This window comes from Pangasianodon hypophthalmus, chromosome 5 (genome assembly GCF_027358585.1).
Source record: "Pangasianodon hypophthalmus isolate fPanHyp1 chromosome 5, fPanHyp1.pri, whole genome shotgun sequence".
Taxonomy (NCBI): domain Eukaryota; kingdom Metazoa; phylum Chordata; class Actinopteri; order Siluriformes; family Pangasiidae; genus Pangasianodon; species Pangasianodon hypophthalmus.
The window spans coordinates 67402-91198 of record NC_069714.1 but is presented as its reverse complement, the minus strand read 5'-3'; the positions used below and the strand labels follow the sequence as shown (position 1 = coordinate 91198).

Below are 23797 nucleotides of genomic sequence, written 5' to 3'. Positions count from 1 at the left end.
ATTATTATTATTATTATTATTATTACTATTACTACTACTACTGCTACTACTTGAATATTTTCCAAGTATATAATTATTTATAATATATATAACGCATATATAATTATTAGCAAATTAGTGTGCTCATGTCCTGATTTTAACCGCGTTTGCTTTGTATTAAGAAGATAGGAATAACATTGCACTTTTGGAGCAGAAGTGGGTGGCTCTTAAAAGAGCCTTTGGGTACTGGCAAACGCAGCAGTGGGCGCGTTTACTTGGTCTTGACGGTCTTCTCAGTCTTCTTGGGCAGAAGCACGGCCTGAATGTTAGGCAGCACACCACCCTGAGCGATGGTCACCCCGCCGAGCAGTTTGTTCAGCTCCTCGTCGTTACGCACGGCGAGCTGCAGGTGGCGGGGGATGATACGGGTCTTCTTGTTGTCACGGGCGGCGTTGCCGGCCAACTCCAGGATCTCAGCAGTCAGATACTCCAGCACGGCGGCCAGGTAGACCGGAGCGCCGGCACCGACGCGCTCGGCGTAGTTGCCTTTACGCAGGAGCCTGTGCACACGGCCCACAGGGAACTGCAGCCCAGCTCTGGAGGAACGAGTCTTGGCCTTGGCCCTAGCCTTTCCGCCGGTTTTCCCGCGACCACTCATGGTTATGATCAGACCTGTTCCACGAACGACGCTGAAATAATAAAGACTACGCGCCGAGCCCTCCGTGATATAGCCAACACAGCCGCTCTCTTATTGGCTAAGATCGTTGTGGCAGAAGAACCAATCACAAACGCGCCGTCAAATTCCAGCGTCCGCCCACCATTCTATTCTACGCGACACCCCTCCCACCCCCGTTTGTGACGCCGCCTGTGTGTGTGTGTGTGTGTGTGTGTGTGTGTGTGTGTGTGTGTGTGTGAGAGAGAGAGAGAGAGAGAGAGAGAGAGAGAGAGAGAGAGAGCGCATGAAAACAGACAGAAGGGAAAATAGACATACAAACGCACACACTAACACAATGATATACAACGCTATAGAGAAATGTAAATTCTTACTAGTTTGCCCATATGTTCATGTTCCTCCTACAGCCTCTGTTACCGTTTTGGGAGGAGGAATCCAATCCACTAAAAGCATAATTTTGTGTCATGAGAGGACAGGGAATATCGCTCTTTAAACGAAAATATGGGTGGCTCTTAAAAGAGCCGTTTAAGGATCAAAAACATGAATTAAACACACAAACATGTTTATTTCTTTTTGGGGGCTGCCTTTTTCGCCTTTGCCGCTTTGGGCTTTGCTGTCTTGGGCTTCACAGCCTTTGCCTTCTTGGGGCTCTTGGCTGCCTTTTTAGGGGTCGCCGGCTTCTTCGCCTTCTTGGGGCTCTTGGTGGCTTTCTTGGCAGCGGCGGCGGGCTTCTTCGCCTTCTTAGGAGACTTCTTGGCGGCGGCGGCGGGTTTCTTGGCCGCTACCTTCTTGGGCTTCTTAGCCGCGGCGGGCTTCTTGGCTGCCGCCTTCTTGGGTTTGGGCGCGGCTTTCTTTGCGGGCTTCTTGGCTTCGGTCTGCTTCTTGTTCAGCTTGAAAGAGCCAGACGCGCCGGTCCCTTTGGTCTGCACCAGAGTGCCCTTTGTCACGAGGCTCTTGACGGCGAGCTTGACGCGGGAGTTGTTCTTCTCCACATCGTATCCGCCGGCAGCCAAAGCCTTCTTCAAAGCGGCGAGCGACACGCCGCTCCTCTCCTTGGACGAGGAAACCGCCTTGACGATGAGCTCGCCGACGCTGGGGCCCGCTTTCTTGGTCCTCGAAGCTGCTTTCTTCTTGGGCGCTTTGGCCGGCGCGGCGGCGGGCGCGGGAGCGACTTCTGCCATGTCTGTGTGTGCGGAGCTAAGTAGAATAAAAGAGTCAATCGCTGTGGCGCTGTGTAACACAGGAACCTCCCTCCCCGCGGCCGGGGGGCTGGTCTTAAAAGCAGACATGAGAACGTTGTAGACTCAACCCGGGCGCCGCTGAATGACTGCGCTTCCGCGATGCGCTCGCAACTGTGTTTTCTCATGGCATTTCGCGGCGAAAATCAGACTCGTCAGGCAAGCTCCAAAGCGTTCAAGCACGCGTTTCGCGAGAACGGGCTTTCCCGTTTCTCCCGAGGCCCGCCACGGCCAGGAAGAGAGCACCAATCTCGCGCAGCGGGCACAAAAGTGCACGGCGCGCCTGGCGCTCGAGCCGGCGGGCCGCGCATTTCGTGCGTTGTGCTGTGTAAAAAGAGGGCAAAAAACGGCGTGGCCCTTGCGAGGCCTGCGGGCCGAGATGAAGGAGAGCCGTGTGAGTGCTGCTGCTATGTTTGCACCGGCCGAGTGTGGCGTGCAGTATGTGAACCGAGGCCCCTTTTGGGCCGTGTAAAGCACATGAGTGGAGAGCGAGGGCGAAAGAGGGAGAGAGCGGGCGCGCTCGGAGGGACGAGGCGACTCCCGCAGCGTGACTCCCAGCGTCTTTGTCCTCGTCTGGTCTTCGTCGCTCGGGCTGGCGCCGGCACTCGGGCTGGCGCTCCTCGTGCGCGGCCGCGTCCTCTTGTGGTCCCGGGGCGCCAGGTGCGCCTCGTGGCCGCCTCGATCGGCGCGCACCTCCGCCTCGTTACCTGCGCCTGTCTCCGCCCTAGCCCTAGCCCTAGTTAACCCTAGTGCCGTTTAGCCCGGCTCTGCCCTAACCCTAGTGCCGTTTAGCCCGGCTCTGCCCTAGCCCTAGTGCCGTTTAGCCCGGCTCTGCCCTAACCCTAGTGCCGTTTAGCCCGGCTCTGCCCTAGCCCTAGTGCCGTTTAGCCCGGCTCTGCTATATCCTTATGTTTATTCAATTCCACACTGCTGTAACTCTAGTCTTATGAACTCGACAGAGCTCTAACCCCATTCGTTGTTATTCAACTATCACCTCGTTTTAATTGATAAATGTAGCCAATGCTGCTATAAATGCATTTTTATTTACTCCACACTTCTATCTTCACACTTCTACATTTTGTATTTCCTCCACAGTGCTTTAAACTTGTGATTGCGATTTACTCAGTATGGCTAGAATCCTATTTTGAAGTATTTCCTGCTGCTATAACATTGATTAGAATTACTCTGTGCGGCTATAAGCCTATTTTGAAGTACTCTGTGCGGCTATAAGCCTATTTTGAAGTACATCGTGCTGCTATAAGCCTATTTTGAAGTACATCGTGCTGCTATAAGCCCGTTTTGAAGTACATCGTGCTGCTATAAGCCCATTTTGAAGTACATCGTGCTGCTATAAGCCCGTTTTGAAGTACATCGTGCTGCTATAGGCCTATTTTGAAGTACATCGTGCTGCTATAAGCCCATTTTGAAGTACTCTGTGCGGCTATAGGCCTATTTTGAAGTACATCGTGCTGCTATAAGCCCATTTTGAAGTACATCGTGCTGCTATAAGCCTATTTTGAAGTACTCTGTGCTGCTATAAGCCCGTTTTGAAGTACTCTGTGCTGCTATAAGCCTATTTTGAAGTACATCGTGCTGCTATAAGCCCATTTTGAAGTACTCTGTGCTGCTATAAGCCCGTTTTGAAGTACATCGTGCTGCTATAAGCCTATTTTGAAGTACTCTGTGCTGCTATAAGCCCGTTTTGAAGTACTCTGTGCTGCTATAAGCCTATTTTGAAGTACATCGTGCTGCTATAAGCCCATTTTGAAGTACTCTGTGCTGCTATAAGCCCGTTTTGAAGTACTCTGTGCTGCTATAAGCCCGTTTTGAAGTACTCTGTGCTGCTATAAGCCTATTTTGAAGTACATCGTGCTGCTATAAGCCCATTTTGAAGTACTCTGTGCTGCTATAAGCCCGTTTTGAAGTACTCTGTGCGGCTATAGGCCTATTTTGAAGTACATCGTGCTGCTATAAGCCCATTTTGAAGTACTCTGTGCGGCTATAAGCCTATTTTGAAGTACATCGTGCTGCTATAAGCCTATTTTGAAGTACTCTGTGCGGCTATAAGCCCGTTTTGAAGTACTCTGTGCTGCTATAAGCCTATTTTGAAGTACTCTGTGCGGCTATAGGCCCGTTTTGAAGTACTCTGCGCTGCTATAGGCCTATTTTGAAGTACATCGTGCTGCTATAAGCCCGTTTTGAAGTACTCTGTGCGGCTATAAGCCCGTTTTGAAGTACTCTGTGCGGCTATAGGCCTATTTTGAAGTACTCTGTGCTGCTATAGGCCTATTTTGAAGTACATCCTGCTGCTATAGGCCTATTTTGAAGTACTCTGTGCTGCTATAAGCCTATTTTGAAGTACATCCTGCTGCTATAGGCCTATTTTGAAGTACTCTGTGCTGCTATAAGCCTATTTTGAAGTACATCGTGCTGCTATAACCATATGTTGAAGTACTCTGCGCTGCTATAAGCCTATTTTGAAGTACATCGTGCTGCTATAAGCCCGTTTTGAAGTACTCTGTGCGGCTATAGGCCTATTTTGAAGTACTCTGTGCGGCTATAAGCCTATTTTGAAGTACATCGTGCTGCTATAAGCCCGTTTTGAAGTACTCTGTGCGGCTATAGGCCTATTTTGAAGTACATCGTGCTGCTATAGGCCTATTTTGAAGTACACTGTGCGGCTATAGGCCTATTTTGAAGTACATCGTGCTGCTATAAGCCTATTTTGAAGTACATCGTGCTGCTATAAGCCCGTTTTGAAGTACTCTGTGCGGCTATAGGCCTATTTTGAAGTACATCGTGCTGCTATAAGCCTATTTTGAAGTACATCGTGCTGCTATAACCATATGTTGAAGTACTCTGCGCTGCTATAAGCCTATTTTGAAGTACTCTGTGCGGCTATAGGCCTTTTTTGAAGTACTCTGTGCTGCTGTAGGCCTGTTTTGAAGTACTCTGTGCTGCTATAAGCCTATTTTGACGTACTCTGCGCTGCAATAGGCCTGTTTTGAAGTACTTTGTGGTGCTGTAACATTAATTTATTTACTTCACACTGATAGAACTTTATTTTGAATCACTGTGTGATGCAATAAACGTATTTTGAATTACTTTGTGATGCTATAACCATATTTTGAGTTGCTGTAACCCTGTTTTGAATTACTCTGCACTGCTATAAGCCTATTTTGAAGTACTTTGTGGTGCTGTCATTTGAATTACTTCATGCTGCTATAAAGCCTATTTTGAAGTACTCTGTGGTGCTGTACCAGTAATTTGTATTACTTCATGCTGCTATAAGCCTATTTTGAATTACTTTTTGTTGCTATATCCCTATTTTGAATTATTCCGTGCCACGACGATCTTATTTTGAACTACTCTGTCCCTCTATAACCCTATTTTGAATTACTCGACACAACTATAATCCTATTTTGAGTTACTTTGTGGTAACTCTAACATTAATTTGAATTACTTCATGCTGCTTTAATCCTATTTATAATTACTCTGCACAGCTATAAACATTATTTTGAATAACTCTGTGCCGCTATAATCCTATTCTGAGTTCTTTAGTACCGCAATAACCCTATTTTGAATTATTTCGTGCTGCTATAACCCTATTTTGAAGTACTCTGTGTCACTATGAGCCTATTTGAAAGTACTTTGTGGTACCATATCACTACATTTAATTACTCTGTGCCGCTATAATCCTATTTTGAATTAATTACTTAGTGCAGCTACAACCCTATGTTGAATTACTGTGTGCCTCTATAATACGGTAATTTGAATGACGTTACACTGTTATAGACCTATTTTCAAGTACCTCTTGTTCCTATAAGCCCATTTTCAATTACTTTGTATTGCTATTACCCTATTGGAGTTACTTTGTGCCTCTAGAACCCTATTTTGAATTATTTTGCAGTGCTATAACGCTGATTAGAATTACTTCATTCTGCCATAAAATTATTTAGCAACACCGAGAACGCGCAATGCTCGAACAATCTAGTTTATATTTACTCACCTGTGCATTTAGCATACTACAAAACTGACACAATGAACAAAACAGTCGCGGGGAAACAGCGCGATAAAAGCCGGCGGGGAACGCGCCCCCCCTCCCCCCGCCACACACACACACACACACACACACACACAGAAAGAGAGAGAGAGAGAGACAGAGAGGAAAAGAAGAAAATGCTCTTTATATGAAGGAGTGGGTGGCTCTTAAAAGAGCCGTTGGGTTGATGAAGACGGCGGTAAGGCGCTTTACTTGGAGCTGGTGTACTTGGTGACGGCCTTGGTGCCCTCGGACACGGCGTGCTTGGCCAGCTCGCCGGGAAGCAACAGGCGCACGGCGGTCTGGATCTCCCTGGAGGTGATGGTGGAGCGCTTGTTGTAATGAGCCAGACGAGAGGACTCACCGGCGATACGCTCGAAGATGTCGTTCACGAACGAGTTCATGATGCCCATCGCCTTAGAAGAGATGCCGGTGTCGGGGTGCACCTGCTTCAGGACTTTGTACACGTAGATAGCGTAGCTCTCCTTCCTGGACTTTCTGCGCTTCTTGCCTCCTTTGCCGGCCGTCTTGGTCACGGCTTTCTTGGATCCCTTCTTGGGAGCGGCCTTGGCTGGGTCGGGCATGTTGCTGCTGCTGCTTCTCCAGTAAACTGCGAGAGAATGAATAACGCCCGCCTCGCGGCCGCTCTATTTACAGGCCGACATTGTAATTAGGCACAAGCGAAGAACATTTTTTTATTGGTCAAAATCCCAACCCGCCTCATACAGGGAGCCTCCCACCGCTCCGCCCTCCTCCTCCTCCTCCTCCTCCTCCTCCTCCTCCTCCTCCTCCTCCTCCTCCTCGCTCCCCCCCGCTACGCTTTGTTTCCCTTCCCGCCTTTTTATATTCACAATGTGCACTATAACTAAAGGAAAAAAGTAAAATAAAATAAAAATACACACACACACATACATATATGTATATATTTATCTCTACTACCACCGTCTTCTAACGCGTTTTACACACACACACACACACGTACACACTAAATATAAACATTGAAAACTAGATTATTATGATCGTTATGTGTTCATACAGAAATTATCTTCTACTTGTATGCTACGTGTGTACGGCGCTTGACGCCATTTGCTTAAAGGCCCCCTCGCAAAAAAAAAAAAAAAAAAACCCCCACACACACACAGCACGAGAAACAGCTCTTTTTCTGGATGTTTGGGTGGCTCTTAAAAGAGCCGTTGTGTTCGCGTCGTTCGGTGTTGGAGCGTTTAACCGCCGAAGCCGTACAGGGTGCGTCCCTGGCGTTTCAGGGCGTACACCACATCCATGGCGGTGACCGTCTTCCTCTTGGCATGCTCGGTGTAGGTGACGGCGTCGCGGATCACGTTCTCCAGGAACACCTTCAGCACACCGCGAGTCTCTTCGTAGATCAGACCGGAAATACGCTTAACACCGCCACGGCGAGCCAGACGGCGAATAGCCGGCTTGGTGATTCCCTGGATGTTATCGCGAAGAACTTTACGGTGACGCTTGGCGCCTCCTTTGCCAAGCCCCTTTCCGCCCTTGCCTCTGCCAGACATGATGCTGCTCTCTCGAAGTCAAGCTGCTCAATAAAACTCGCCGCGCAGCGCCCACATATTTATCCGCCCTCTACAGGACCTTGTTGAGAACAGGCGAGGAGGCGGGCCTAAGACCAACGGTCACACAATAGAGCACATTCAAAAAGAAACAGAACGCCACAGCTTTCTACCTGCTAGCGTCTTCTTCTTCCTCACCCTCTCTATACACACAAACATTATTATTACTATTATTATTATTAGTAGTAGTTGTTTTTCCAGTAGTAGTAGTAGTAATTGTAGTAGAAGTCTTAATCTGATATGCAAGGCATATATATTAAAAAAAAACAAAACATACAGACAAACACCCGTCAGTGTAAGGAGGTTAGTAAAAGTACTCTGTGTTTGTAAAACATTGACATTCCCTTTACAGACACGAGACGTTCCTTTTGAGCATGCCTGTGGGCTCAAGGCCCGGATTCTAAACTCCTATGTCTGCTATAACGACGGGTCTCGCGTAGCAGCACAGCATCTTATTAGTAGGCCCCTCATTCAGCTGATCACCATCACAGTCTGTGTACACTTTTAATCGAGCCCACATTTTACCACACGAATAGGTCACTCACAAGCGGCACAGAAAGGAATGCAAAGACAACTCTCGGGCCTTACTTTATCAGTTCTCTCAAAGGCAAAATATAATGGACTATCTAAGGTATAATGTCTAAATTAGATACACTTTCTCAAACGCTAACATTCTTAAACTCCACATTCTTAAACTCCAAGTGTCATTCACAAGGAAAGCATACTCGCTTCACCATTCGTGCCAAAGAAACTAATATACAATTCATCAAACACGTGTGTCGACACAAAGCCAGTGTTCTACTGAACACACCGAAGCACTGTCTACTCACAAGCCGTCTCTTTTCTATAAACACAACGCTCACGGTAAAGAGGATTTTGCAGCCCAACATTTTTGCAATCTGACAACACCGTCCATAACTTATCCACTTACTTTACTCATTTATTAGACGTCTACAATGTTCGATGTGTCGATCAGACTGTCATGTAGAAGCGTGTTGATGCACAGAACAACCCCCGTGTTCTCCGTACATCACCATGTATGGGTGCGATGTATGTGACGTGCGTTCATACATTTGATTTATTAAATCATTTCATTATCCGAACCCAGTTATTTACTGCGGATGCAGGCAGTCAAGTTTCGAAATGCGGCCACACGTGGATGAATAAGATCCATCCAGCACAACACACTTCACTAACTACACAAAAAGTCTGTTAGCCTTATAGAATGGAGTAGTATTAATAGGAGCACACATTAGTATTATTACTATTATTATTATCAGTATTATTATTATCAGTATTATTATTATTATTATTATTGTAAGTGGTAGTAGTAGTAGTAGTAGCAGCAGTGTTGTTGTTATCAGAGTAATTTTATTTGCCATATGTATTGACATGTATTAGGAATATTTCTTGGTGTTTGGTCACAACACGATACATTCCACACAGTTTACAAGATGCACATCACAGACAACACAACACACAACTACCTTCCCAATCTCCAAATACTGCACCTTAAGCAGAAATCTGTAGAATCAGTTGTCATTTATATTACAGCGGAGGTACAAAGAGCAGCCGAATCCAGTTCAGATGGCATTACACGGAATCACATAACTGTGATATATAATACATAATAGTTGCAATGATATACAGTAATGACAATATTTAATAAATAATCATTATAATAAATACTAAAAGATAATTATTTAATAGCTATTATCAGTAGTAGAGGGAAGAAGCCTTTACTTGTCACATATACATTACTACCACTGAGCTGGGGCCTGAACCCCTGACCTACTGATCAGTAACCCTGAGCCTGACAAACATTCCAAAGGATTCCCCCCCCCCCCCCCCCCCCCTTTTTTTAAATTTATTTATTTATTTATTTATTTATTATTTATATTATTATTACAAATATAGACTTACAACAAGAGGCTATAAACAACAGTGGTTGCGGCAAAGTGCACTTCATAAACTTGGCCACACGAGGGCAGTCAAGATCCATCCACAACAACACACAGCGCTGCACACACCAGCCTTTAGATTTATAATTATTTGATTCATCAACCTTTATTCTTTCTTCTAGTCTTTCTTTCTTATTTCTTCTAATTATTATTATTATTATTATTATTAAGAGTAGTAGTAGTAGTAGTACTAGTAGTAGAATTATTATGGTTATTGTAGTTGTTATTGTCATCATGTTTTAATATATTTTGTAACACGCAACAAACATAACATTGGCAAACATTTCTTAAAGGTTTTTTCTCCCTTTATTTATTTATTTATTTATTTATTTATTTCTTTTTTTATTGCAGATGTAGACCTAACCTGCGGCTATAAACAACAGTGGTTAGGGCAACGTGCACTTCCTAAACTTGGCCACACGAGGGCGATTATGAGTAGTAGTAGCAGTAGCAGTTTTAGAAGAAGAAGTACTAGTAGCAGCAGAAGTAGTAGTAGTAGAAGAAGAAGAAGAAGAAGAAGTAGTAGAATTATTATTATTACTGTTGTTGTTTTTGTCATGTTTTAACCTATTTTCTAACACGCAACAAGCATAGCATTGGCAAACATTTCTTAAAGGATTTCCCTCCTTTTTTTAAAAAAAAATTTTTAAACGATTTATTACAGACTTGCTACATTTGCGGCGTTAAACAGCAGTGGTTAGGGCAAAGTGCACTTCCATCAACTTTTATTCTTTACTCTAGTCTTTCTTCAATATTATTTCTTCGTCTTCCTTTTTTCTCTTTCCTATTATTATTATTATTATTATTATTATAGTAGTATTGGTAGTAGAATCATTCTTATTGTTGCTGTTATTGTTTTTGTCATGTCGTAATATATTTTGTGACACGCAACAAACATAGCATTGACATACATTTCTTGAAGGATCCCCCCCTTTAAACGATTTATTACAAAGACTAACTATGTAGACTTGCTATATTTGCGGCAGCAGTGGTTAGGGCAAAGTACACTTCCTAACCTTGGCCACACGATGGCAGTCAAGATCCATCCACAACAACACACAGCGCTGCTCACAACAACCTTTATTTTACTCCTCATCCTTTATTCTTTCATCTAGCCTTTCTTTATTACTCCTTCTAATTATTATTATTATTATTAGTAGTAGTAGTAGTAGTAGTAGTAGTAGTAGTAGTATTTTTTTTCATTTTATTATTACATATTCCATTTTTAAAGCACGTCTCTTCAGGCCTCTCAGCACTTGACATGGAAATGATTTAAAAAAAAAAAAAAAAAGGTTTAAATAAATGAGCGAATGAATGAATGAATAAATAAAAATAAGATGTTACATTTTGTCCTTGTTAAATACACACCAATATTGTATCTGATTATTTCTAAGCAGAAAAGAAAGACATTATTAGGCGGAATGACGGAGAAACCCTTCTGCTTCTCCCCTTCAAATTAGTGAAGAGGCGCGCGCAGAAACCCCAACATTTAAAGATCGATGAATCCCCGCGGCGTCATAAAGGGAAAAACTGTCAATCAAACCAACAGCATAGTTCTAAGCCTCTGACCTCGGCGCATGACGTCACAAATAAATCTTATGGTTCACTGCTCCCTTTTCACTGTAAGTGTGCCACAGCGTGAGAGCGCGCGCGTATAAGCACATCACGCGCGCACGCACACACACATTATATAATATGCGTAACATATTTATAATAATTTATATAGTTTATGAAAATATGTTTTTTTAAACCACATTACAATTAATTTTTAAACAGCCAAGGGATGAAGACTTGCTCATTTCACTGAGACTGTGAGGTGGCTCTTAAAAGAGCCTTTGTGTAGATTAGACGCGGTCGTCGTTTAAGCGCGCTCTCCGCGAATACGGCGGGCCAGCTGAATATCCTTGGGCATGATGGTCACTCTCTTGGCGTGGATGGCGCACAGGTTGGTGTCCTCGAACAGGCCGACCAGGTACGCCTCGCTCGCCTCCTGCAGGGCCATGACGGCCGAGCTCTGGAAACGCAGATCAGTCTTGAAGTCCTGAGCGATTTCTCTCACCAGGCGCTGGAAGGGCAGCTTGCGGATGAGCAGCTCAGTAGACTTCTGATAACGGCGGATCTCTCTCAGAGCCACGGTGCCCGGCCTGTAACGGTGAGGCTTCTTCACGCCGCCGGTGGCCGGGGCGCTCTTGCGGGCGGCCTTAGTGGCGAGCTGCTTTCTGGGCGCCTTGCCACCGGTAGACTTACGGGCGGTCTGCTTGGTTCTTGCCATAGCGTCGAGCTCTGCACTTCACGGACGAAAAACAGAATACACGGCGCTCGCGAACGCCGGCTTTTTAAGCCCTAACGCTGCCCTGCGCTGATTGGGCGTCTTGGAGGCACTCGTCTGTCATTGGATAGAATGTGTGACGTCATTTGATGACTATTGGCTCGTCTTCCGCCACCGGCACAGTTCGAAACACAAGGCGCCCGCCCCTATTCCACGGGCGCGCAGCGCTTTTGTACTCTGCCATTCACCAGTTACACACAAACCGCCCGCCGTCAAAACATATTCTCATCCCTCACACTGCATTTAGCCAACACGCCTCACTATTGTTATTATTATTATTATTATTATTATTATTACTATTACTACTACTACTGCTACTACTTGAATATTTTCCAAGTATATAATTATTTATAATATATATAACGCATATATAATTATTAGCAAATTAGTGTGCTCATGTCCTGATTTTAACCGCGTTTGCTTTGTATTAAGAAGATAGGAATAACATTGCACTTTTGGAGCAGAAGTGGGTGGCTCTTAAAAGAGCCTTTGGGTACTGGCAAACGCAGCAGTGGGCGCGTTTACTTGGTCTTGACGGTCTTCTCAGTCTTCTTGGGCAGAAGCACGGCCTGAATGTTAGGCAGCACACCACCCTGAGCGATGGTCACCCCGCCGAGCAGTTTGTTCAGCTCCTCGTCGTTACGCACGGCGAGCTGCAGGTGGCGGGGGATGATACGGGTCTTCTTGTTGTCACGGGCGGCGTTGCCGGCCAACTCCAGGATCTCAGCAGTCAGATACTCCAGCACGGCGGCCAGGTAGACCGGAGCGCCGGCACCGACGCGCTCGGCGTAGTTGCCTTTACGCAGGAGCCTGTGCACACGGCCCACAGGGAACTGCAGCCCAGCTCTGGAGGAACGAGTCTTGGCCTTGGCCCTAGCCTTTCCGCCGGTTTTCCCGCGACCACTCATGGTTATGATCAGACCTGTTCCACGAACGACGCTGAAATAATAAAGACTACGCGCCGAGCCCTCCGTGATATAGCCAACACAGCCGCTCTCTTATTGGCTAAGATCGTTGTGGCAGAAGAACCAATCACAAACGCGCCGTCAAATTCCAGCGTCCGCCCACCATTCTATTCTACGCGACACCCCTCCCACCCCCGTTTGTGACGCCGCCTGTGTGTGTGTGTGTGTGTGTGTGTGTGTGTGTGTGTGTGTGTGTGAGAGAGAGAGAGAGAGAGAGAGAGAGAGAGAGAGAGAGAGAGAGCGCATGAAAACAGACAGAAGGGAAAATAGACATACAAACGCACACACTAACACAATGATATACAACGCTATAGAGAAATGTAAATTCTTACTAGTTTGCCCATATGTTCATGTTCCTCCTACAGCCTCTGTTACCGTTTTGGGAGGAGGAATCCAATCCACTAAAAGCATAATTTTGTGTCATGAGAGGACAGGGAATATCGCTCTTTAAACGAAAATATGGGTGGCTCTTAAAAGAGCCGTTTAAGGATCAAAAACATGAATTAAACACACAAACATGTTTATTTCTTTTTGGGGGCTGCCTTTTTCGCCTTTGCCGCTTTGGGCTTTGCTGTCTTGGGCTTCACAGCCTTTGCCTTCTTGGGGCTCTTGGCTGCCTTTTTAGGGGTCGCCGGCTTCTTCGCCTTCTTGGGGCTCTTGGTGGCTTTCTTGGCGGCGGCGGCGGGCTTCTTCGCCTTCTTAGGAGACTTCTTGGCGGCGGCGGCGGGTTTCTTGGCCGCTACCTTCTTGGGCTTCTTAGCCGCGGCGGGCTTCTTGGCTGCCGCCTTCTTGGGTTTGGGCGCGGCTTTCTTTGCGGGCTTCTTGGCTTCGGTCTGCTTCTTGTTCAGCTTGAAAGAGCCAGACGCGCCGGTCCCTTTGGTCTGCACCAGAGTGCCCTTTGTCACGAGGCTCTTGACGGCGAGCTTGACGCGGGAGTTGTTCTTCTCCACATCGTATCCGCCGGCAGCCAAAGCCTTCTTCAAAGCGGCGAGCGACACGCCGCTCCTCTCCTTGGACGAGGAAACCGCCTTGACGATGAGCTCGCCGACGCTGGGGCCCGCTTTCTTGGTCCTCGAAGCTGCTTTCTTCTTGGGCGCTTTGGCCGGCGCGGCGGCGGGCGCGGGAGCGACTTCTGCCATGTCTGTGTGTGCGGAGCTAAGTAGAATAAAAGAGTCAATCGCTGTGGCGCTGTGTAACACAGGAACCTCCCTCCCCGCGGCCGGGGGGCTGGTCTTAAAAGCAGACATGAGAACGTTGTAGACTCAACCCGGGCGCCGCTGAATGACTGCGCTTCCGCGATGCGCTCGCAACTGTGTTTTCTCATGGCATTTCGCGGCGAAAATCAGACTCGTCAGGCAAGCTCCAAAGCGTTCAAGCACGCGTTTCGCGAGAACGGGCTTTCCCGTTTCTCCCGAGGCCCGCCACGGCCAGGAAGAGAGCACCAATCTCGCGCAGCGGGCACAAAAGTGCACGGCGCGCCTGGCGCTCGAGCCGGCGGGCCGCGCATTTCGTGCGTTGTGCTGTGTAAAAAGAGGGCAAAAAACGGCGTGGCCCTTGCGAGGCCTGCGGGCCGAGATGAAGGAGAGCCGTGTGAGTGCTGCTGCTATGTTTGCACCGGCCGAGTGTGGCGTGCAGTATGTGAACCGAGGCCCCTTTTGGGCCGTGTAAAGCACATGAGTGGAGAGCGAGGGCGAAAGAGGGAGAGAGCGGGCGCGCTCGGAGGGACGAGGCGACTCCCGCAGCGTGACTCCCAGCGTCTTTGTCCTCGTCTGGTCTTCGTCGCTCGGGCTGGCGCCGGCACTCGGGCTGGCGCTCCTCGTGCGCGGCCGCGTCCTCTTGTGGTCCCGGGGCGCCAGGTGCGCCTCGTGGCCGCCTCGATCGGCGCGCACCTCCGCCTCGTTACCTGCGCCTGTCTCCGCCCTAGCCCTAGCCCTAGTTAACCCTAGTGCCGTTTAGCCCGGCTCTGCCCTAACCCTAGTGCCGTTTAGCCCGGCTCTGCCCTAGCCCTAGTGCCGTTTAGCCCGGCTCTGCCCTAACCCTAGTGCCGTTTAGCCCGGCTCTGCCCTAGCCCTAGTGCCGTTTAGCCCGGCTCTGCTATATCCTTATGTTTATTCAATTCCACACTGCTGTAACTCTAGTCTTATGAACTCGACAGAGCTCTAACCCCATTCGTTGTTATTCAACTATCACCTCGTTTTAATTGATAAATGTAGCCAATGCTGCTATAAATGCATTTTTATTTACTCCACACTTCTATCTTCACACTTCTACATTTTGTATTTCCTCCACAGTGCTTTAAACTTGTGATTGCGATTTACTCAGTATGGCTAGAATCCTATTTTGAAGTATTTCCTGCTGCTATAACATTGATTAGAATTACTCTGTGCGGCTATAAGCCTATTTTGAAGTACTCTGTGCGGCTATAAGCCTATTTTGAAGTACATCGTGCTGCTATAAGCCTATTTTGAAGTACATCGTGCTGCTATAAGCCCGTTTTGAAGTACATCGTGCTGCTATAAGCCCATTTTGAAGTACATCGTGCTGCTATAAGCCCGTTTTGAAGTACATCGTGCTGCTATAGGCCTATTTTGAAGTACATCGTGCTGCTATAAGCCCATTTTGAAGTACTCTGTGCGGCTATAGGCCTATTTTGAAGTACATCGTGCTGCTATAAGCCCATTTTGAAGTACATCGTGCTGCTATAAGCCTATTTTGAAGTACTCTGTGCTGCTATAAGCCCGTTTTGAAGTACTCTGTGCTGCTATAAGCCTATTTTGAAGTACATCGTGCTGCTATAAGCCCATTTTGAAGTACTCTGTGCTGCTATAAGCCCGTTTTGAAGTACTCTGTGCTGCTATAAGCCCGTTTTGAAGTACTCTGTGCTGCTATAAGCCTATTTTGAAGTACATCGTGCTGCTATAAGCCCATTTTGAAGTACTCTGTGCTGCTATAAGCCCGTTTTGAAGTACTCTGTGCGGCTATAGGCCTATTTTGAAGTACATCGTGCTGCTATAAGCCCATTTTGAAGTACTCTGTGCGGCTATAAGCCTATTTTGAAGTACATCGTGCTGCTATAAGCCTATTTTGAAGTACTCTGTGCTGCTATAAGCCCGTTTTGAAGTACTCTGTGCTGCTATAAGCCTATTTTGAAGTACTCTGTGCGGCTATAGGCCCGTTTTGAAGTACTCTGCGCTGCTATAGGCCTATTTTGAAGTACATCGTGCTGCTATAAGCCCGTTTTGAAGTACTCTGTGCGGCTATAAGCCCGTTTTGAAGTACTCTGTGCGGCTATAGGCCTATTTTGAAGTACTCTGTGCTGCTATAGGCCTATTTTGAAGTACATCCTGCTGCTATAGGCCTATTTTGAAGTACTCTGTGCTGCTATAAGCCTATTTTGAAGTACATCCTGCTGCTATAGGCCTATTTTGAAGTACTCTGTGCTGCTATAAGCCTATTTTGAAGTACATCGTGCTGCTATAACCATATGTTGAAGTACTCTGCGCTGCTATAAGCCTATTTTGAAGTACATCGTGCTGCTATAAGCCCGTTTTGAAGTACTCTGTGCGGCTATAGGCCTATTTTGAAGTACTCTGTGCGGCTATAAGCCTATTTTGAAGTACATCGTGCTGCTATAAGCCCGTTTTGAAGTACTCTGTGCGGCTATAGGCCTATTTTGAAGTACATCGTGCTGCTATAGGCCTATTTTGAAGTACACTGTGCGGCTATAGGCCTATTTTGAAGTACATCGTGCTGCTATAAGCCTATTTTGAAGTACATCGTGCTGCTATAAGCCCGTTTTGAAGTACTCTGTGCGGCTATAGGCCTATTTTGAAGTACATCGTGCTGCTATAAGCCTATTTTGAAGTACATCGTGCTGCTATAACCATATGTTGAAGTACTCTGCGCTGCTATAAGCCTATTTTGAAGTACTCTGTGCGGCTATAGGCCTTTTTTGAAGTACTCTGTGCTGCTGTAGGCCTGTTTTGAAGTACTCTGTGCTGCTATAAGCCTATTTTGACGTACTCTGCGCTGCAATAGGCCTGTTTTGAAGTACTTTGTGGTGCTGTAACATTAATTTATTTACTTCACACTGATAGAACTTTATTTTGAATCACTGTGTGATGCAATAAACGTATTTTGAATTACTTTGTGATGCTATAACCATATTTTGAGTTGCTGTAACCCTGTTTTGAATTACTCTGCACTGCTATAAGCCTATTTTGAAGTACTTTGTGGTGCTGTCATTTGAATTACTTCATGCTGCTATAAAGCCTATTTTGAAGTACTCTGTGGTGCTGTACCAGTAATTTGTATTACTTCATGCTGCTATAAGCCTATTTTGAATTACTTTTTGTTGCTATATCCCTATTTTGAATTATTCCGTGCCACGACGATCTTATTTTGAACTACTCTGTCCCTCTATAACCCTATTTTGAATTACTCGACACAACTATAATCCTATTTTGAGTTACTTTGTGGTAACTCTAACATTAATTTGAATTACTTCATGCTGCTTTAATCCTATTTATAATTACTCTGCACAGCTATAAACATTATTTTGAATAACTCTGTGCCGCTATAATCCTATTCTGAGTTCTTTAGTACCGCAATAACCCTATTTTGAATTATTTCGTGCTGCTATAACCCTATTTTGAAGTACTCTGTGTCACTATGAGCCTATTTGAAAGTACTTTGTGGTACCATATCACTACATTTAATTACTCTGTGCCGCTATAATCCTATTTTGAATTAATTACTTAGTGCAGCTACAACCCTATGTTGAATTACTGTGTGCCTCTATAATACGGTAATTTGAATGACGTTACACTGTTATAGACCTATTTTCAAGTACCTCTTGTTCCTATAAGCCCATTTTCAATTACTTTGTATTGCTATTACCCTATTGGAGTTACTTTGTGCCTCTAGAACCCTATTTTGAATTATTTTGCAGTGCTATAACGCTGATTAGAATTACTTCATTCTGCCATAAAATTATTTAGCAACACCGAGAACGCGCAATGCTCGAACAATCTAGTTTATATTTACTCACCTGTGCATTTAGCATACTACAAAACTGACACAATGAACAAAACAGTCGCGGGGAAACAGCGCGATAAAAGCCGGCGGGGAACGCGCCCCCCCTCCCCCCGCCACACACACACACACACACACACACACACACACACACACACACACAGAAAGAGAGAGAGAGAGAGACAGAGAGGAAAAGAAGAAAATGCTCTTTATATGAAGGAGTGGGTGGCTCTTAAAAGAGCCGTTGGGTTGATGAAGACGGCGGTAAGGCGCTTTACTTGGAGCTGGTGTACTTGGTGACGGCCTTGGTGCCCTCGGACACGGCGTGCTTGGCCAGCTCGCCGGGAAGCAACAGGCGCACGGCGGTCTGGATCTCCCTGGAGGTGATGGTGGAGCGCTTGTTGTAATGAGCCAGACGAGAGGACTCACCGGCGATACGCTCGAAGATGTCGTTCACGAACGAGTTCATGATGCCCATCGCCTTAGAAGAGATGCCGGTGTCGGGGTGCACCTGCTTCAGGACTTTGTACACGTAGATAGCGTAGCTCTCCTTCCTGGACTTTCTGCGCTTCTTGCCTCCTTTGCCGGCCGTCTTGGTCACGGCTTTCTTGGATCCCTTCTTGGGAGCGGCCTTGGCTGGGTCGGGCATGTTGCTGCTGCTGCTTCTCCAGTAAACTGCGAGAGAATGAATAACGCCCGCCTCGCGGCCGCTCTATTTACAGGCCGACATTGTAATTAGGCACAAGCGAAGAACATTTTTTTATTGGTCAAAATCCCAACCCGCCTCATACAGGGAGCCTCCCACCGCTCCGCCCTCCTCCTCCTCCTCCTCCTCCTCCTCCTCCTCCTCGCTCCCCCCCGCTACGCTTTGTTTCCCTTCCCGCCTTTTTATATTCACAATGTGCACTATAACTAAAGGAAAAAAGTAAAATAAAATAAAAATACACACACACACATACATATATGTATATATTTATCTCTACTACCACCGTCTTCTAACGCGTTTTACACACACACACACACACGTACACACTAAATATAAACATTGAAAACTAGATTATTATGATCGTTATGTGTTCATACAGAAATTATCTTCTACTTGTATGCTACGTGTGTACGGCGCTTGACGCCATTTGCTTAAAGGCCCCCTCGCAAAAAAAAAAAAAAAAAAACCCCACACACACACAGCACGAGAAACAGCTCTTTTTCTGGATGTTTGGGTGGCTCTTAAAAGAGCCGTTGTGTTCGCGTCGTTCGGTGTTGGAGCGTTTAACCGCCGAAGCCGTACAGGGTGCGTCCCTGGCGTTTCAGGGCGTACACCACATCCATGGCGGTGACCGTCTTCCTCTTGGCATGCTCGGTGTAGGTGACGGCGTCGCGGATCACGTTCTCCAGGAACACCTTCAGCACACCGCGAGTCTCTTCGTAGATCAGACCGGAAATACGCTTAACACCGCCACGGCGAGCCAGACGGCGAATAGCCGGCTTGGTGATTCCCTGGATGTTATCGCGAAGAACTTTACGGTGACGCTTGGCGCCTCCTTTGCCAAGCCCCTTTCCGCCCTTGCCTCTGCCAGACATGATGCTGCTCTCTCGAAGTCAAGCTGCTCAATAAAACTCGCCGCGCAGCGCCCACATATTTATCCGCCCTCTACAGGACCTTGTTGAGAACAGGCGAGGAGGCGGGCCTAAGACCAACGGTCACACAATAGAGCACATTCAAAAAGAAACAGAACGCCACAGCTTTCTACCTGCTAGCGTCTTCTTCTTCCTCACCCTCTCTATACACACAAACATTATTATTACTATTATTATTATTAGTAGTAGTTGTTTTTCCAGTAGTAGTAGTAGTAATTGTAGTAGAAGTCTTAATCTGATATGCAAGGCATATATATTAAAAAAAAACAAAACATACAGACAAACACCCGTCAGTGTAAGGAGGTTAGTAAAAGTACTCTGTGTTTGTAAAACATTGACATTCCCTTTACAGACACGAGACGTTCCTTTTGAGCATGCCTGTGGGCTCAAGGCCCGGATTCTAAACTCCTATGTCCTGCTATAACGACGGGTCTCGCGTAGCAGCACAGCATCTTATTAGTAGGCCCCTCATTCAGCTGATCACCATCACAGTCTGTGTACACTTTTAATCGAGCCCACATTTTACCACACGAATAGGTCACTCACAAGCGGCACAGAAAGGAATGCAAAGACAACTCTCGGGCCTTACTTTATCAGTTCTCTCAAAGGCAAAATATAATGGACTATCTAAGGTATAATGTCTAAATTAGATACACTTTCTCAAACGCTAACATTCTTAAACTCCACATTCTTAAACTCCAAGTGTCATTCACAAGGAAAGCATACTCGCTTCACCATTCGTGCCAAAGAAACTAATATACAATTCATCAAACACGTGTGTCGACACAAAGCCAGTGTTCTACTGAACACACCGAAGCACTGTCTACTCACAAGCCGTCTCTTTTCTATAAACACAACGCTCACGGTAAAGAGGATTTTGCAGCCCAACATTTTTGCAATCTGACAACACCGTCCATAACTTATCCACTTACTTTACTCATTTATTAGACGTCTACAATGTTCGATGTGTCGATCAGACTGTCATGTAGAAGCGTGTTGATGCACAGAACAACCCCCGTGTTCTCCGTACATCACCATGTATGGGTGCGATGTATGTGACGTGCGTTCATACATTTGATTTATTAAATCATTTCATTATCCGAACCCAGTTATTTACTGCGGATGCAGGCAGTCAAGTTTCGAAATGCGGCCACACGTGGATGAATAAGATCCATCCAGCACAACACACTTCACTAACTACACAAAAAGTCTGTTAGCCTTATAGAATGGAGTAGTATTAATAGGAGCACACATTAGTATTATTACTATTATTATTATCAGTATTATTATTATCAGTATTATTATTATTATTATTATTGTAAGTGGTAGTAGTAGTAGTAGTAGCAGCAGTGTTGTTGTTATCAGAGTAATTTTATTTGCCATATGTATTGACATGTATTAGGAATATTTCTTGGTGTTTGGTCACAACACGATACATTCCACACAGTTTACAAGATGCACATCACAGACAACACAACACACAACTACCTTCCCAATCTCCAAATACTGCACCTTAAGCAGAAATCTGTAGAATCAGTTGTCATTTATATTACAGCGGAGGTACAAAGAGCAGCCGAATCCAGTTCAGATGGCATTACACGGAATCACATAACTGTGATATATAATACATAATAGTTGCAATGATATACAGTAATGACAATATTTAATAAATAATCATTATAATAAATACTAAAAGATAATTATTTAATAGCTATTATCAGTAGTAGAGGGAAGAAGCCTTTACTTGTCACATATACATTACTACCACTGAGCTGGGGCCTGAACCCCTGACCTACTGATCAGTAACCCTGAGCCTGACAAACATTCCAAAGGATTCCCCCCCCCCCCTTTTTTTAAATTTATTTATTTATTTATTTATTTATTATTTATATTATTATTACAAATATAGACTTACAACAAGAGGCTATAAACAACAGTGGTTGCGGCAAAGTGCACTTCATAAACTTGGCCACACGAGGGCAGTCAAGATCCATCCACAACAACACACAGCGCTGCACACACCAGCCTTTAGATTTATAATTATTTGATTCATCAACCTTTATTCTTTCTTCTAGTCTTTCTTTCTTATTTCTTCTAATTATTATTATTATTATTATTATTAAGAGTAGTAGTAGTAGTAGTACTAGTAGTAGAATTATTATGGTTATTGTAGTTGTTATTGTCATCATGTTTTAATATATTTTGTAACACGCAACAAACATAACATTGGCAAACATTTCTTAAAGGTTTTTTCTCCCTTTATTTATTTATTTATTTATTTATTTATTTATTTATTTTTTTATTGCAGATGTAGACCTAACCTGCGGCTATAAACAACAGTGGTTAGGGCAACGTGCACTTCCTAAACTTGGCCACACGAGGGCGATTATGAGTAGTAGTAGCAGTAGCAGTTTTAGAAGAAGAAGTACTAGTAGCAGCAGAAGTAGTAGTAGTAGAAGAAGAAGTAGTAGAATTATTATTATTACTGTTGTTGTTTTTGTCATGTTTTAACCTATTTTCTAACACGCAACAAGCATAGCATTGGCAAACATTTCTTAAAGGATTTCCCTCCTTTTTTTAAAAAAAAATTTTTAAACGATTTATTACAGACTTGCTACATTTGCGGCGTTAAACAGCAGTGGTTAGGGCAAAGTGCACTTCCATCAACTTTTATTCTTTACTCTAGTCTTTCTTCAATATTATTTCTTCGTCTTCCTTTTTTCTCTTTCCTATTATTATTATTATTATTATTATTATAGTAGTATTGGTAGTAGAATCATTCTTATTGTTGCTGTTATTGTTTTTGTCATGTCGTAATATATTTTGTGACACGCAACAAACATAGCATTGACATACATTTCTTGAAGGATCCCCCCCTTTAAACGATTTATTACAAAGACTAACTATGTAGACTTGCTATATTTGCGGCAGCAGTGGTTAGGGCAAAGTACACTTCCTAACCTTGGCCACACGATGGCAGTCAAGATCCATCCACAACAACACACAGCGCTGCTCACAACAACCTTTATTTTACTCCTCATCCTTTATTCTTTCATCTAGCCTTTCTTTATTACTCCTTCTAATTATTATTATTATTATTATTATTATTAGTAGTAGTAGTAGTAGTAGTAGTATTTTTTTTCATTTTATTATTACATATTCCATTTTTAAAGCACGTCTCTTCAGGCCTCTCAGCACTTGACATGGAAATGATTTAAAAAAAAAAAAAAAAAGGTTTAAATAAATGAGCGAATGAATGAATGAATAAATAAAAATAAGATGTTACATTTTGTCCTTGTTAAATACACACCAATATTGTATCTGATTATTTCTAAGCAGAAAAGAAAGACATTATTAGGCGGAATGACGGAGAAACCCTTCTGCTTCTCCCCTTCAAATTAGTGAAGAGGCGCGCGCAGAAACCCCAACATTTAAAGATCGATGAATCCCCGCGGCGTCATAAAGGGAAAAACTGTCAATCAAACCAACAGCATAGTTCTAAGCCTCTGACCTCGGCGCATGACGTCACAAATAAATCTTATGGTTCACTGCTCCCTTTTCACTGTAAGTGTGCCACAGCGTGAGAGCGCGCGCGTATAAGCACATCACGCGCGCACGCACACACACATTATATAATATGCGTAACATATTTATAATAATTTATATAGTTTATGAAAATATGTTTTTTTAAACCACATTACAATTAATTTTTAAACAGCCAAGGGATGAAGACTTGCTCATTTCACTGAGACTGTGAGGTGGCTCTTAAAAGAGCCTTTGTGTAGATTAGACGCGGTCGTCGTTTAAGCGCGCTCTCCGCGAATACGGCGGGCCAGCTGAATATCCTTGGGCATGATGGTCACTCTCTTGGCGTGGATGGCGCACAGGTTGGTGTCCTCGAACAGGCCGACCAGGTACGCCTCGCTCGCCTCCTGCAGGGCCATGACGGCCGAGCTCTGGAAACGCAGATCAGTCTTGAAGTCCTGAGCGATTTCTCTCACCAGGCGCTGGAAGGGCAGCTTGCGGATGAGCAGCTCAGTAGACTTCTGATAACGGCGGATCTCTCTCAGAGCCACGGTGCCCGGCCTGTAACGGTGAGGCTTCTTCACGCCGCCGGTGGCCGGGGCGCTCTTGCGGGCGGCCTTAGTGGCGAGCTGCTTTCTGGGCGCCTTGCCACCGGTAGACTTACGGGCGGTCTGCTTGGTTCTTGCCATAGCGTCGAGCTCTGCACTTCACGGACGAAAAACAGAATACACGGCGCTCGCGAACGCCGGCTTTTTAAGCCCTAACGCTGCCCTGCGCTGATTGGGCGTCTTGGAGGCACTCGTCTGTCATTGGATAGAATG

The 23797-nt window shown here is 45.1% G+C and overlaps 9 protein-coding genes across 9 annotated transcripts; all 9 read right to left on the bottom strand.

The window, feature by feature from the left end:
• Positions 1 to 235: 235 nt before the first annotated feature.
• LOC128318395 (histone H2AX-like) lies at positions 236 to 12771 on the bottom strand. Its single transcript, XM_053234177.1, has 3 exons — positions 12340 to 12771; positions 4869 to 4873; positions 236 to 651 (listed from the first exon to the last, which is right to left on the bottom strand). Exons 1-3 carry the CDS (start codon positions 12720 to 12722, stop codon positions 251 to 253), a joined length of 789 nt encoding a protein of 262 aa, XP_053090152.1. The 5' UTR covers positions 12723 to 12771; the 3' UTR covers positions 236 to 250.
• LOC128318337 (histone H1-like) lies at positions 1163 to 1956 on the bottom strand. Its single transcript, XM_053234116.1, has one exon. The coding sequence runs from the start codon at positions 1939 to 1941 to the stop codon at positions 1216 to 1218; it is 726 nt and encodes a 241-aa protein (XP_053090091.1). The 5' UTR covers positions 1942 to 1956; the 3' UTR covers positions 1163 to 1215.
• LOC128318379 (histone H2B-like) lies at positions 6093 to 6552 on the bottom strand. Its single transcript, XM_053234158.1, has one exon. It carries the CDS (start codon positions 6514 to 6516, stop codon positions 6142 to 6144), a length of 375 nt encoding a protein of 124 aa, XP_053090133.1. The 5' UTR covers positions 6517 to 6552; the 3' UTR covers positions 6093 to 6141.
• LOC128318368 (histone H4) lies at positions 7104 to 7482 on the bottom strand. The gene has a single exon (XM_053234147.1). It carries the CDS (start codon positions 7465 to 7467, stop codon positions 7156 to 7158), a length of 312 nt encoding a protein of 103 aa, XP_053090122.1. The 5' UTR covers positions 7468 to 7482; the 3' UTR covers positions 7104 to 7155.
• Positions 11301 to 11790, bottom strand: LOC128318346 (histone H3). The gene has a single exon (XM_053234125.1). The coding sequence runs from the start codon at positions 11755 to 11757 to the stop codon at positions 11347 to 11349; it is 411 nt and encodes a 136-aa protein (XP_053090100.1). The 5' UTR covers positions 11758 to 11790; the 3' UTR covers positions 11301 to 11346.
• A 471-nt stretch (positions 12772 to 13242) lies between the features above and the next one.
• On the bottom strand, positions 13243 to 14041 carry LOC128318334 (histone H1-like). The gene has a single exon (XM_053234113.1). The coding sequence runs from the start codon at positions 14024 to 14026 to the stop codon at positions 13301 to 13303; it is 726 nt and encodes a 241-aa protein (XP_053090088.1). The 5' UTR covers positions 14027 to 14041; the 3' UTR covers positions 13243 to 13300.
• A 3997-nt stretch (positions 14042 to 18038) lies between these two features.
• LOC128318377 (histone H2B-like) lies at positions 18039 to 18498 on the bottom strand. The gene has a single exon (XM_053234156.1). The coding sequence runs from the start codon at positions 18460 to 18462 to the stop codon at positions 18088 to 18090; it is 375 nt and encodes a 124-aa protein (XP_053090131.1). The 5' UTR covers positions 18463 to 18498; the 3' UTR covers positions 18039 to 18087.
• A 532-nt stretch (positions 18499 to 19030) lies between these two features.
• On the bottom strand, positions 19031 to 19409 carry LOC128318369 (histone H4). The gene has a single exon (XM_053234148.1). The coding sequence runs from the start codon at positions 19392 to 19394 to the stop codon at positions 19083 to 19085; it is 312 nt and encodes a 103-aa protein (XP_053090123.1). The 5' UTR covers positions 19395 to 19409; the 3' UTR covers positions 19031 to 19082.
• Positions 19410 to 23208: 3799 nt separating this feature from the next.
• LOC128318349 (histone H3) lies at positions 23209 to 23698 on the bottom strand. The gene has a single exon (XM_053234128.1). The coding sequence runs from the start codon at positions 23663 to 23665 to the stop codon at positions 23255 to 23257; it is 411 nt and encodes a 136-aa protein (XP_053090103.1). The 5' UTR covers positions 23666 to 23698; the 3' UTR covers positions 23209 to 23254.
• Between the last annotated feature and the right edge of the window lie 99 nt (positions 23699 to 23797).